The sequence below is a fragment of the Miscanthus floridulus genome, chromosome 4 (assembly GCF_019320115.1).
Source record: "Miscanthus floridulus cultivar M001 chromosome 4, ASM1932011v1, whole genome shotgun sequence".
Lineage (NCBI taxonomy): Eukaryota > Viridiplantae > Streptophyta > Magnoliopsida > Poales > Poaceae > Miscanthus > Miscanthus floridulus.
Genome location: NC_089583.1, coordinates 14,788,550 through 14,803,788, shown reverse-complemented (window position 1 = coordinate 14,803,788; position 15,239 = coordinate 14,788,550). Strand labels below are relative to the sequence as shown.

General features: G+C 42.6%; 2 protein-coding genes across 2 annotated transcripts; both read right to left on the bottom strand.

Annotated features, from left to right (window-relative positions):
• Positions 1-1,641: 1,641 nt before the first annotated feature.
• On the bottom strand, positions 1,642-4,699 carry LOC136548093 (regulatory protein opaque-2-like). Its single transcript, XM_066539733.1, has 6 exons — positions 4,233-4,699; positions 3,076-3,133; positions 2,757-2,949; positions 2,575-2,650; positions 2,336-2,461; positions 1,642-1,965 (listed from the first exon to the last, which is right to left on the bottom strand). The coding sequence occupies exons 1-6, from the start codon at positions 4,629-4,631 to the stop codon at positions 1,642-1,644; spliced, it is 1,176 nt and encodes a 391-aa protein (XP_066395830.1). The 5' UTR covers positions 4,632-4,699.
• A 3,512-nt stretch (positions 4,700-8,211) lies between these two features.
• Positions 8,212-12,619, bottom strand: LOC136551002 (tryptophan synthase alpha chain-like). Its single transcript, XM_066542598.1, has 8 exons — positions 12,285-12,619; positions 11,542-11,688; positions 11,274-11,448; positions 10,938-11,014; positions 10,124-10,201; positions 8,763-8,840; positions 8,596-8,655; positions 8,212-8,488 (listed from the first exon to the last, which is right to left on the bottom strand). The coding sequence occupies exons 1-8, from the start codon at positions 12,495-12,497 to the stop codon at positions 8,354-8,356; spliced, it is 963 nt and encodes a 320-aa protein (XP_066398695.1). The 5' UTR covers positions 12,498-12,619; the 3' UTR covers positions 8,212-8,353.
• Between the last annotated feature and the right edge of the window lie 2,620 nt (positions 12,620-15,239).

Below are 15,239 nucleotides of genomic sequence, written 5' to 3'. Positions count from 1 at the left end.
CCCTGCAGCGCTGTCTCGCAGGACCACTATCGCGATAGAGAAAAGGTATGTGGCTACATGCAACTCTTTTTTCGCGGTCTACATTGCAATATGTCGTTGGATGAGGACTAGGGTTAGGGTTCTTCAATTTGATTCGGATAGGACTAGGGTTAGGGTTCTTCAATTTGATTTGGGTTTTTGTCCCTCTTTGCTTTTGTAGGCAGCTGATGTAGTATTTGGTGAAGCAATGGATTCGAGTGGTTGCCCTATTTGGTAAGTTAGCACCTCCGAAGGACTGAGCCGGTAGATCTCAAGATTCACGAAATCACCACAGGCGCCTCGCTGTCGACGGGGACGTCGCCTACTAGTGAAAGCATGGCGCCGATAAATCCTGGAATAAACCCAGGAAAATACGAGCACCATGCCAAGTCGAGAACTTGAACCCGGGTGGACATGTTCTACCACAAGGAACCCAACCAACTGATCTATGATCAGTTCGCTGGTAAGTTAAATCTCTAACTGCATACGGAATGGTAGTTCTTGGTTTAGGAAACGTGTCGTGTAGGATATTGTCTAACTCCTTGATTCTGTTTTCTTGATTCATTTTGTCAGGACTGATCCTGGCAACGCGTTTAGATTATTTGTTAAGTGTGCTAAGTATGTCGCTGAAGTAGAAATAGCCGAGCAGGAGCATGAACTCTGGTTGGATAGGAACGGGTAGTATAGTCTACAGAAATTTCATGATGAAATAGACACAAAGATCATTTAGGGGCCATCACAAACACTGAAGTTTGGGTGGCTGACACTGAGAGTGGTTTTTAATGGAAAGTTAGAAGAGATGAACATTTTCATCAGCTGATAAAGGATAGATGGGATGAGCCATGGCTCTACAGGGGCGGGGGGTTGTCGGCGACGGCGGTGGGCGAGTGGGACCTGGGTCCTGCGGAGCAGAGAAAGAAGGGGATGGGAGAGGGCAGTGGGCCACGTGGGGGGAGTAGAAAGACGCCAAGGGCATGGCGGTCATTTCACACGGGCCTACTGACTCGGATCAGTGCTGGGGTGAGGTGCTGGTGTACCACGCAAGCAAAAGTGATAATTTTATGTCTAGTTTCTCTCTTTGCTACCAATAGCGTAGCGGCAACCGTAAAAGTGATATCTCGTTATAATGGTAAGAAGTTAATTTCCCTCATTTGCAGTTCGGATAACCACCTGAGGAAGGAGAAATCAGCTATACTCCTCCTACGTAAGAGAGAGGAAAATAAAGTAAAGAAAGAAAATAAAAAATTAAAATAGCAAAGGTACGGAGTATTATGGATATTTTTTATCTACGTAATAAGATGTGTGATCCAAATAACCCTAGCTTCTTATTTATTAGCTATATTTTTTATCTAATTTGATTTGATATAAAATCTGCAGCAAATCTGCTTGCAGGTAGATGGACAAAACAACACTATTATTAAGGCCTTCCAAACTGCTGGGATCAAAACAAAACACTCATGGTTGTCAATTTATTTGAAATGTCAAGGGTGACCACCAGCCTTATTCAGCAACAGCTGCAAATGTTCCCAGCGATTCCACGACACAAAGAAGAAACCACAAGTCCGCCCGCGCAGTGCAAGCACAAGTGATAACTACAACACGAGATTACGAAACTTGCAATGCCTAATACATATGCATGTTTATGGTCTCGTTTGGACCCAACATCTCTGATTCCTGCAGAGCAGCTATTCGGTTTATCTCTGTGGTGGTATTCAGAGTTCCACTGATAGTTGGCTCTTCAGCTTGCAGTTGCAATTGCAATGGGTCTGGCATGGGTATGAAGCTGTTGTCAACCAAAGCATCGTCTGCTGGGGTGGTAGTGAAATAGTTGATGATGTCGTCTTGGATAGGCACTGGAACATCACAGCTGGGAAGCTCTGGAATGGGTACGGAGGTCAGTGAGCTCATTTCTATGACCCGCTTTAGGGAGTCCTCTCCCATCTTCACCTGCAACCAGATTTTATACCATGTTAACTACACAGGCATAGCTTTATTACTCCTAGTGTAGGATTCAATGATTTTGATGCGTTGAAGCATAAAAACACAGTTAGGCCCCGTTTAGATGCAAGCCAAAAACCAAAAATTTTCAAGATTCCCCGTCACATCAAATCTTGCGGCACATGCATGGAGTACTAAATGTAGACGGAAAAAAAAAACTAATTACACAGTTAGCCGAGAAATCGTGAGACGAATCTTTTAAGCCTAAATAGTCCATAATTGAATAATTTTTACCAAATACAAACGAAAGTGCTACAGTAGCCCAAAGCCAAAAATTTTCGGAACTAAACGGGGCCTTACTATATACAGCATATCATACCTTAGCTCTTAGGGTCTCCATGTCTGCTTTCAGTACCCTGTTGTCAACATTAGCTTCATTGTACTTTTGGTTCATAGCAGCAAGGCGCCTCAGCAAACAAGAATTCTCAGCTTTTAATTTTTCTACCTGTAATGATCAAGCACCATCTTACACTCATGAATTACTCACATATTCTTGATTCCTTTTTCAGTAGACAAATGAAAACTATATATATAACAATATAATTTGCGATACCACACCTGGTCCTCCAGATCCTTCAAGTGAGCGGCTTTTCTATATCTTGAGCGTCTGGCTGATTCTCTATTAGATTCCTTTCTAAAATTAAGTAACAAATAAGTTTATAAGTCTCCCATGGGAAGGTTATTTTTTGTTGATATTGAAAGGATGCGAGGTAAAACCATATGTTGCAAATTAATGTTACCTTTTCCTCACTCTTTCCTCAGTAGGCATCTTAAATCCCAGAATCTCTACTTCACCATCTATATCCTCATCTGATGGTGAAGGATCCCTTGAGGAAGAGCTAGTAGCAAGCCTCACGCGAAGATCTGCATTTTGAGCATGATTATTGGTGGGATCTTCACCGTTGAGCTTGCTCTGCACCAGATTCTTGCTACCTATAATGAGCCAAAGAGGAAGGAGAAAAGTACGCCTTATACATAATAATTAACTTTGCCTTTTAACATTATTATTCAGTCATATATTCCTGTAAACAATGTAACAGGGCACATAGTAGATAGTACCTCCATTTTGATTGTTTGAGCTTTGAGAATGTTCTGAGTTCACATCACTACTAGAGGCCTGTGGATGGGCATGCCAAAATTTGAAATTAAAACATTTGGAAAACATCCAACACAATTGCTGAGTGGGAACGTCCAAAAAGCACGGTAGAATGGAACATACATATGCACATGCAAAGTCAGCCATTTCCACTGTAATAATTATTGTGTAGTTACCAATAATTAGCAAATGAAATGTTGTGGTCATATCTTAAATTCCTTATTTGACTTTATAGAATATTTAATAGATATTGCAACTGTAGGCATCGAATTTGAGTTGCCACATCCTAGTTTGATCATACCTGACCTTTATCATAAGTAAAAATAGTATTGTTTCCCTAATGTAGTTTTGCAACCATTAAGTTTGTAAAGAGCTCGTTTGTAAATATTGCCTAATCTAGTTTTAAAAAAACTAGTAATAATGGATTGCTAGTTGTTTGTATACCCACACATGCCATAGCTCAATCCAATATCACAAATCTCGTGGCACTAGCTCCATATAAAACAAAAACAGTGACCTGTGATGTGGCATTATTGTTTGTCAGTTTGTATAGACAAACATGGCATATATAGCTCATCATAGGTACTGTTTGGATCAGTTTCGAAATCTTAAAAACCAGTTTTTGTCTCTACTTTCTAAAATCTAGATTCTGAAGAAAAAAACTGGCTGGAGTGTTTGGATCTCTCAGTTTTTTAAAAATCTGACTTCATTTATTGCTCTATGGGTCACAAGAAACTGGCAAAAGTTGGATATCAATAGCTTCTTGGTTTTTAATAATCTGGCAAAACCAGATAATAAAAACTGACCTATTTGGATCCCACCCAGTTTCTAAAAGTCATATCCTTAAACACTATCAAAAACTGGAGAGATCCAAATAGGGCCATAGATCTCAACAAATTGTAACACCATATCTCTAGATCATGAATTATCTATCCACATCACTTTAAAAAGGTGGTTGGATGCACTAGATGTGATATATATAAACTTAGTACTTCCACAAAAAGCATTAAACGATCGATTTCAATTATTGCACGCCCAACTAATTAAGAACGCTACAAAACCTACAACCCATAGAGTACAGTTCAAGAAACATTAGAAAAAAGACAGGGAAGAGCAGTACCCTCCACATTTTGAAGGCCATGAGGTCCTCCTCCAACTTCCTCTTCAGTATGGCATTGTACTCCATGGGATCACCTACGTCACTCACCGCCGCAGGCGCCATCGCTCCCTGGTCCACCTCCACCACCGGGTCAACATTTAGGGCTGGGCAACTAGAGTTTGCCACCGGCGTTGTGCCAGTTAGAAGCTCCTCTTCTAGTAACCCCTCAAAGGTCCACTCCGTGGTGTTCTGAATCTGATCCATCATTTCGCCACCCTCCCCATCACCACTATGAGTAACAACACCATCTATGATGACACTGCCGGTGCCGGTCATCACCAGAGGCTGCTGCTCTGGTGGTGATGGTGGCAGGTCCCAAAAGGGTCCGAGGATCTCCTCCATTGAGAAGACATGTTCCATGTCCAACAAGTAACTATCAATGATTTCAAGGGAAGTTCAAGGAAGGAAACAAGCACTAGGTCAGGTTGGCTTTCGAGAGGATGGAGAAGCAGGTCAAGCTAGGGAAGGACCCATAGATATGGGTTGGCATATTTCTATGCAGCCATGATTTAGAGCTATGCTTGGGTGAGTTAGGCTTGAAGGGTGTTCTTCCCCCCTATTTATCTAGTGCTGGGCAGTGTCTGCACAAATTTCTGGAGAGGCAAAAGTAGTAGTGCATTGCCCTTGCACTCAATGTGAACCAAGTAGCCTGCTGTGTTCTATGTGACCATGGCAAATAGGACAAGTGATTTTGTTTGAAAGGGAATGGAAAAGGCTAACAGAAATTAAAGTCAGGTGCGCTACAGAGTTGTTATGGGTTTTATCGTGACGCTATGTATATATTTTGTTTCATTTTAACTCCTTCAATAACACGTGTGTTAGTAATAAGCCAAGCGTGCAGTGGATCAAACTGCTGGCCATGTCCGTGTGTTCTAACTTTAAATCATTGGATTGGATAACAAGTTATACTGACTTTGCACTAGATACCATGCCTTACCAAACATGTATTGCACTTTCTGTTCTACCTAGATCTTTGAGGTTCATGTGGATTGTGGAGGAACTACAAGAAACACAAAAAAAAGTACACAACCTTCACTTTTATTGTGATAGTGAAAATGCGTACAAGCAATCAGCTGTCCAAATGAAAGCAAAGCTAAACAGAAATCTCAGCTAATAGATGCTATGAGGATATGGGATATGGCATAGTATAGTTTTAAGTTTTTGTTTTTTCCTGTGACTTGCTACATTTTAGAGTAATCTTGCCTAATAATCCAATGAACGATGCTTATCCATTTATAACCTTTCTGATCACTGATTAATTAGCCAACAGGCTGCACTTATTAGCTTGTCCGCTACAGCTAGCTTTATTTCTTATCTAAGAAATGTGCACAGGGAAACATAATCTTACACACTTTGCACTAGGCTGTGTTACCAACATGTATATATTCATTTTTTCACTAATTTATGCTCCTAATAAAGTATGGTATTTATGGTGACAATATTATAGATTATTTTTGTACATACACTTTCACACACATCTACCCTAATCTAAATTCATATATAGAAAACCAATCACATTTTTATGTTAGCCCACAGCGCCGATCCTGTCGGTTTTAGAGCTTCTCCGGCGACGCCTGCTCAGTTGTCAACTGTGCAAGGGCTGCCACAGGTGACCTAGGGAGGATGGAGAAGACTACCCACCTGGGTTTGGGCATCCGGCCCACGATGATGGTGACTCCTCCGCTGCACGCCGCCTCCATAGCTTCACCAAACGAATACTTCGGAAGGTTGCCTCTCCACTCTTGCCTCGACCGCCTGCACAGCCGACATCCGCTACGTCGGTACTCCTGCTGCGTAGCAAGCGCTTGGCGGGTCGGGGCCTCTCTCGGGTGCCTGCTTCCAAGCGAGGCGAGGTCCTCATCATGCCGCACATGGCCCTCACCATAGGATTTTCCACGCCAAGCACTTCAGGAAAGAAGATATACGAGGACCTCTTCAAGACAGAACCGAGTGCTTCCAATGTTGAAGTGTTGCACACCCTATTTCTAGACACCGGGGTAGGGACGCGCAAGAAGCCGCGTCAACGGAAGGCCGTTTCTTGAGTCGAAGCAACACCCGTCTCTTGGTTATTTAGCTTCTGAGTAATACGATAACTTATATCAATACACAAGGATGGTCTGGCATTGTGCTGCTCCTTCTAGACCTCCTAGGGCGCTTAGTTAAAGCGCAACGTTTGTATGTTTAAACTATTCTACTTTAACACCAAAAATACGTAAATCTTTTGTGTATTCAAGAAAAAAAAACATATTTTTATGTTTCAAAGATAAAATTTCCAAAGTATAAGACATTTTGGTTTTCTAAATACATAGTTTTTACTATGCATTTAGATATACATTACGTCTAAATGCATAGTAAAAGCAATGTACCTGAGAAAGATAAAAACGTTTTCTAATTTGAAAAAGAGGGAGTACATAATAAAATGCCCATTTTACGACCAGGTTACTTTCTGCTAGTTTTGTTTATATCTTCAACTTTTCTTATTAAAACGTACAATAAATGGAAAATACTGACACAAGTTAGGTGCTATACTCCCTCCGTATACAAATTTAAAGTCGTTCTGGGCGACGCTACATCCATGCAAAAGGAAGTCGTTCTGGCTTGAGGGGCTGGTTTTGGACGCGTTTGCCCCTGGCGACGCTTTGTTCCGCGCGCCCGCTGGTTCTCCGTTCGATGCCCAGCACGCTCGCCGCCCGCTTCGTTAATACGAAGTACTCCCAGCACGCTCGCCGCCCGCTTCGTCGCTCGCGTCAAGGCAGTAAACACGCGCCGCCCTCGCGCAGGTGCTGCTCGCCTTCGCCCTCGCTTTCTCACGCTCGTCCGCGGCTTAGTGTTTAGGTTTGCCATGGAGTTCGGTGGCGCAGGTGGTGCTCGTCGTGGAGTCTGGCGGCACGGGTGCGGAGGAGTCGCAGGAGATCGCGCTGGAGTCGCTGCGGAGGTCATCACGCCGGAGTCGCTGGAGGTCATCCCGCCGGAGTCGCAGGAACCGGAGGAGGTCGTCACGCCGGACTTGGAGATGGAGATGGTGCCGGACTCGCAGATGGAGGCGATGCCGGAATTGAAATGCCAGAATTGAAATGCCGTGAGCACCAACGAAGCAAACGCGAAAAAAATAGCAGCAAACAAAGAAAACGAGAGCGACAGCGGCCAAAATCGAAGATAACGCGCCCAAACCAGCCTACCGACGCGCCAAACCATCCCACCCGCACGTTCACAGTGCCATGCAATTTTTCCACAGACCCATGCAAAATCTTGTTAAAACAAAAAAAACGCCGGCCAAGGGAGTCGAACCCTACCCGCAAGCCTCAAGTCCCACCCACCTGACCAGTCCAGCTACGAATCGTTCTTGTCTAGGAGTCACCCACAGACGTATTTAATAAGGGTAAACATGGAAAAATACCACTTAATTAATGACACCTTGGTAAGCACAATCATGTCCTAAACGACTTTTATTTCCTATATGGAGGGAGTATATGATGACGATCCAAAGCTTTCCAAATCCAAAAAGACAAAGGTTAACAAGAATTGTATGTATCTGCTACTAAGCTACAAATAGTTATGCTGGCATTGTAAGTTTCTGCCTTTTCGATGCCCACTAATATATGTTAGTCCGTATTAATATAAATTAATGTAAAAGAGAAAAAAATAAAAATAACTTTTGTAGCTTTATACTAGGCACACCACATTGTACTTAACACATAATTAGTCTCGAATTCATTACATAATTGCGTTATACTAATCTCTTCCTAAAATACCAAGTACTTTAAATATAGATCTCATGTTGACTCGTTCAAATGCTGGGTTAGAGAAAGAATAGCCATTCAGAACCACGATCATGCCTACTCATCTTGTTCAGATGACGGAATCCAATGAGAAATTCAGTCAGTTACTGACCTTAATAATCATGCTTACTAAGGGTGATTATGCTCCTCCGTGCAAAACATATGAACATTGTGGGGGGCCTTGATTTATTCATTTGAGCATTCAACATAAGGACACAATTATTTTCGCTACACAACAGCAACCCTGCAAGCCAAAATTGGAAAAGAAAAATCTTAATTTCTTTGCTAATGAAAATGGTTGGTTCATGACAATGCGGCCTTCAGGTTCTTGGCTAACTCTTCTAGTTTCTTTAATCCTTCTTCTGGAGAAGCAGCTTCCCCCAACAGCCTCACCATTGCGCTACCGATGATCACACCATCTGCGCCCCATCCTGCAATCTGAACAGCAAATAAACAAAGCAACAAGGGTGTCAAGGACCTACATTGAGTAAGAAACAACCACAGATCATGTACTTAGCAGGAAAGAGATGGCAATTACGGTTTACCTGCTGCACGTGCTCTGGAGTCGACACACCAAAGCCAACAGCCACGGGTTTTTCTGTCACCTATAAAAGCAACATATTTTGTATTAGCAATGTGTCCTTCGGACAGTACATAGGCAGTAACGCTACTTCACTAAATAGCATTAAATAAGGATGATGCAATTGCAAACCTTCTTGATATCCTGAAGAAGAGATTGCACCTTGCCACTCACATTCGTACGTGTACCAGTAACTCCAACAGTGCTTACCTGAATAGCACATATGTTAGCAACTGACTCATCATTTGACTATCAAAAACTCGATCCCAAGGGGGACGACTTCATCGGACTCCCCAGGATATTGCATTAAGAAGAGGATCATCAAATGTATTAAAATATACGCAATAGTAGTAAAGTTGCTTTATTACTATCACCCTGTTCGCTTGTTGGTTTCAGCCAGCCCAAACCAGCCAGCCAACAGTGTTTTTCTCTCATAATAAACCAGCACCAGCCAGCCCAAACCAGCCCAGAAACCAACCAGCGAACAGGCCAATAACCAGAATATCTTCTTGGTGGCTGAGGCCCTATTTGGTTGGGCTTTTGGCTTTGGCTTTTGGCCCCAAAAGCTAAAAGCCCAACTAAAGGGGTTGCTTTTGGAGGCTGCTTTTTTAGAAGCAGCTACTTTTCCGTAGTACATTTTTGAAAGCTGGTTTGACCCTGCTTTTGGCTTTTGGCTTTCTGCTTTTCAAAATTGGTGGAATAAAAAGCTCTTCCATAGTTGTTTTAAGAGAGATAAAGATAGAAGGTATATTTTATACTTGTTTAACCAAACAGCTTTCAGCTTTTCTACAGCTTACAGCCCACAGCAACTTTCCCACAGCTCACAGCCCACAACAGCTTTTTCCCACAGCCACAGCTCAACCAAACAGGGCCTGAGTAAAGTTCCAGGGAAGTATGCCAGAGCAGATACATGTGTTCTCTAGGTTTAAGCTGCCAACTTGAAATGGCATGGGTTATTCAAAATGTTCGCAGCCTGTTTGGTTGGGCTTTTGGCTTTGGCTTTTGGCCCCAAAAGCCAAAAGCCCAACCAAAGGGGCTGCTTTTGGAGGCTGCTTTTTCAGAAGCAGCTGCTTTTCCGTAGTACATTTTTGAAAGCTGGTTTGACCCTGCTTTTGGCTTTTGGCTTTTGGCTTTCTGCTTTTCAAAATTGGTGGAATAAAAAGCTCTTCCATAGTTGTTTCAAGAGAGATAAAGATAGAAGATATATTTTATACTTGTTTAACCAAACAGCTTTCAGCTTTTCTACAGCTCACAGTCCACAGCAGCTTTCCCACAGCTCACAGCCCACAGCAGCTTTTTCCCACAGCCACAGTTCAACCAAACAGGGTCTTATAACGTGTAATAGGTCTATTGTTCACTGCAATTGTTCTTCTCATCTTATGTGTAGTAGTTGGAGTTGGACTATTCTAAACTGCCAAATTATGTATTAGGAACAGAGGTATGCTGTAACAAAACAGACTTTTTAGAAGTAGTACAGAATCTGAAAAACTTACAAGATAAATAAATCCTTCTGAAGCCTGTGCAATTTTCTCCATTCTTTCATTTGGTGTAGTCGGTGTTGTCAGTAGCACCTGCATATATTCATGCAAATGAATCCTATTAAACAGCTAGTGCAAAAAAATGTTACCTCAAACCGCACAGAAGAAAGAGGAATAATTGTTATTCGCCCATAATCAGCACGGAGGACAGAGCAACCGATACTATGGCATCATGGACACGATCATGAGTTATGAGCTCAGAATAGAGCCTGTACTTTTGAACTTCTGTACATTATGCTTATTATACAGAAATCTATACATATTCAGGTATGCCCTTCCTTACTGTTTTTAGTGGAAAAAAAAGGAAGTAAAATTAATAGTTAAATATTGTAGCTTAAAAGAAAATTAGAGGGGAAAATGTAATCACACAGCTTAGAAAATAATGAAATATACATGTAGTCTCCATATTCTTACTTCTGAACGTGCACAATTAAATAAGCACAAAACAGGATAGAGAGGGTTAAAAGGTGTCTTCAAGTTGGAATTATATCCGGTGAAATTAGAGGGGCTAGATGCACTTATATTTGGTGAAGTTAGAGAGAGGCTAGATGCACCTATATTTGGTGAAGTTAGAGAGTGGTTAGATAGACTTATATTTGGGATCAGAAGCAGTATAATTTTGTATCAGCATTCAAATAACAAGCATGTAATGCGGACCTCTCTTTAAACAAATAGAGAATTCAGTGGTGCGCAGAAAAATGGCGAGACAAAACAGACACTAAAATCTACAGGGTTAAGGTGTACATCATAGTATAAGAGGGGGGCCTACCAGCTCTAGGTTGTTTTTGGCAGCCTCACTCCTCAAAACATCTGTCTCTTCCAAAGGAACATCTGGTACCACAAGACCTGAATGACAGTATTACATCAATTATCACACTGAACATGAATTTCTGAGAAGCTAATCCAACACAGATTTTCTGTTGGGAAGATTTGTCAGTATTATTATCTGAACAGTGCTATGTTTTAGCCAGATTAAGATAGAATGGAGGAATCTAACACTATATATAAAATTAATGTGATAAGTATTTGCCTATAATGGTATTTTAATGGGACTGAACATCACGAGAATGATGTGATTAATTAGATAAAAATATATATATATTACCATGTACACCAGCTTCTTTAACAATACTCATGAACTTCGGGATACCGCGCTTCAGAATCGGGTTGTAATATGTGAAAAGTGCTACAGGGCACGACAGCTCAGGTATCACCCCCTTTACCATGGAGATGACATCCTCAAATGTGGTGCCCTTTGCTAGCGCGCGTGTCGCGGAGGCCTAAAACGGTACAAACCGAAACACAGGAATAAGCAGAGGCATACATAAGCGACATAGTAATACGAACAGACTAGTAGAGGCATACCAACCAACCTGAATAACTGGGCCGTCAGCCAATGGATCAGAGTAAGGCACACCCAATTCAATCACGTCTGAACCACAGGCATCAAGGATCTTGAGTGCTTTTGCTGTGGTGGCCAAGTCAGGGTCACCAGCAGTGATGAAGGGGACGAAGGCAGTCTGAAGATTTTCAGATAGTAGTACTATAGTAGTGAGCTCAAACTAATAAACAATATAAAAGGGGGGAAATAGTCAAAGTACAAAATTTCAACGCTGATCTAGAATGATAAATGTCACATAATCTCAGTAACTTGAGTTTGAGTACTATTGTGCTACAAAAATCTAAGTGAGTACTGTCAGAAACATATGGATTGTTCTTAGTACCATATAGTGCAGAGGAAAGAAACATGACAATTGATGAAATCCATCGAACACTGGTTCACTTGGAGGAAATGAAAATTATCGGCAGCATTGGGAATTACATGCCGAAATGTAACACTAACATGACCCAAATTAAAATGCAAGCAGAAACAGCATGACACAATCCGGTAACCACTGTCAGTCAGCGCATACAATCCTCGACGCCTCCTATCCTATGCCAACCCATCCAATCTTACCCAGCGCAAAACCGTGCTACTCTATAGGATCACCCAAGCCACCCAGCGCAACGGCCGCGATACGCGCGGATTAAAAAAAACCGCGCATCAGAAGCCGCAGTGATTGGGTTTTTCCCCAAAAAAAAAAAACGAAAATGAAGGATTCGCCGAGGACTGTACCTTCCCCTGCTCCCTGAGCTCGGCGAAGGTGCCGGAGATGCTGCGCTTGTCCTCCGCCACAGCGGCGGCGGCCGCCGCCGCCGCGGCCCTGACGGCGACCGCGGGCGCGGCGCCGCGGAACGAGACCCTTCCCGTCGGCGCGGCGCCCCGCCTCGGCCCCGCGGCGGAGAACGACGCCGTCCCCGTGGCGGCGGCCTTGAGCGCGAACGCCATAGCGGATTGGCGGATGTGTGGGTGGTGGTGGCGCTGACTGGGTGGGCGGGCCGCCTCAGTCCTCACGTGAGCGACCGCGGAGTGTTCGACGCCGTGCGAGGGCGCGTGAGGTGGTGGCGGCCGGGTGATGCAGTCGTGGCCGTATTAGTAAGGGCCCCCGCCCCCGGGGTTGGTGGGCCGAGATGGATGAATCGCTCGGGCGCCTGTGGGCCACCTTCGCCAGTGGACAGGTACGCTGCGGTCTTGCTCAAAAAAAAAAAAAAAAGGTACGCTGCGGTCTGCCTTCTGTGCCCGTCGTCTGATCTATGGCTCGATCTGTTGCAACCACGTGCGCGTTTAATAATTTTTCTTTGATTCAAGCACTGGGCCAAATTTAACCAGGGCCGGCCGAATTGGCGACGCCGGAAACTTGCGGAACAGTAGCGCATCGTAGCATTTCGTTTGTATTTGGTAATAATTGTCCAATCGTTGACTAATTAGACTCAAAACGTTCGTCTCACAAAGTACAACCAAACTGTGCAATTAGTTTTTGATTTCATCAACATTTAGTACTCCATGCATGTACCGCAAGTTTGATGTGACGGAAATCTTCTTTTTGCATAGGGCCAAAGTTTGGATTTTGGGTAACTAAACAAGGGCCAGGTTAATAGTAAATAATAATAATATTAACATTTATGTCTCTAAATAAATTTGTTATAAAAAATATATTCTATAACTAATCTAATGATACTTATTTTGTATCATTGATGTTAGTACTTTTTAATATAAATTATAGTAAAAGTTTAAACTGTTCGACTTCTCGAAACACGAGAAATGTATTTTTTGTGGATGGATGGAATAATTAGGAATATTAATACTTAATACTTAACGCTAGATATACCTCATTCGTTCATAGAAGGATGCAATTCTCAATTTTTGAGAAGTCAACTGATTTAAAGTTTGACCAAAGTCATATGAAAAAGCACCAACATTTATGACACGAAGATAAGTATCACAAAATTAAATATGAAATTTATTTCTGCAATAAACCTATTAGATATAATTAAACAGTAACACTATTTTCGCTATAAACTTTGTTAAAATTGAACTAGTTTGACTTGACGGAGAGAGTACTTGTCAACACTTAGATATTTGTTATTGGTATTACCTGAACAATCACTAATTAACAATAAGCTCATGTTTTTGTTTGACTAAAAATCACCATTAGACAAAAAAAAAAGGTTAATAACCTCACCCAACGAAAAGTGCCGGATCAATCCATTCAGCATACTCAAGGAACCAATGACCCTGGCCCTTGGGCTACTCTTGGACCCTGCGTGCGTCACCTTCCACCAACAATGCAAGTTGTCGAGGATTCTCGTCCAGTTCGTTTAGCTTATAAACCGTACTTTTTCAGTCAACAAACACCATTTTTCTCTCACAACAAATCAACCAACGCTACCCCAGATCACTCGTCAAGCAAGAGAAACAGATCAGTATCGGTAGGCAGGTAGTTGGATTTGAGGTTCTCTGCTAAAGACTCGCGCATGGACAGACGCCGGTCCTTGCCCTCTGCTTATATTACGAAGACATCGGAGAGGAAGCAACACGGAAGCAGCTGCAGCAGGAGGGGCGACGCACGACGACGCCGTGCCCGTGCGCTTGTCGATCATCATATCGTCGTATCGTGGCATGTTTCAACAGAGGAGTAGTAGCAGCGACCGAGCGCGGTTGCTACTGCCAAAGTGACGATTGACACCGACAGGCAGCAGGCACTTTAATTTGCTGTCACCACCTGAATGAACTCTGTGCTGTGCTGTGCTGTGATTGAGAGGAAATCCAAGGAAGGAACGAAGCTTGGTTTTTTTTGTCTTTTCGGTCGCCAGATTCAGAGGACGACCCACGACTAGTGCGATGCGATGCGACGCTTGGAGATCGCCCGTGGTTGTCGTGATCTCGTCGACGTTTTCCAGCTCCCCAAACCCACCCAGGCACGCAGCGGCGGGCTGCGCTTCCATCTTCCATCTTCCATCTTCCATCTTCCATCGATCCATCCGTTCTACATCTTCCTATCTCTCTGATTCTAGCCAATTTTAACCACGCTTTATTGTTATCTCTCTTAAATTAAATTATCTCAAATTTGACCGTGTCAATTTTTTTAAGACAGGGTATAGATGCAGCTTGAGTTAACCAATCTTAATTTTCTACTTGAAAAAAAATCTAGCCTTGCTAGACGAGGCAAGGCGAATCAAGTGAGCAAGCCAACCAAATGTGTCCATAGTTACCGAAGTGTACTCCATCTGTCATGAAATATAGCATATTCTAGTTATTTTCAGACAAAATAAAGGAGAGTATAATAGACGTATATATATTTATCCCTCGCTTAACATTCTAATATATTGGAATCCGATTCTATTTCCCATCATTAAAGTGTGGATTCTCAGTTTTCCTCATAAAAAATAGAGTAAAGTCCACTAGCGGTCCTCAAACTTGTTCGGCTGTGTTATCTCGGTCCCTAAACTCGCAAATCGGCAGTTTAGGTCCTCAAATGTGCTCATTTGTGTCATCTCGGTCCCTAAACTCACAAATCACTCGTTTAGGTTCTCAAACTTGTCCGATTGTGTCATGTCGGTCCCTAAGCTTGCAAATCGCCCATTTAGGTCATCAACCTTGTTCAGTTGTGTCATCCCGGTTCCTAAATGTTGTAAATATTGCAAACTTGTAAATTCAATATATATTTATAGAACTGTCCAAAAATTATAA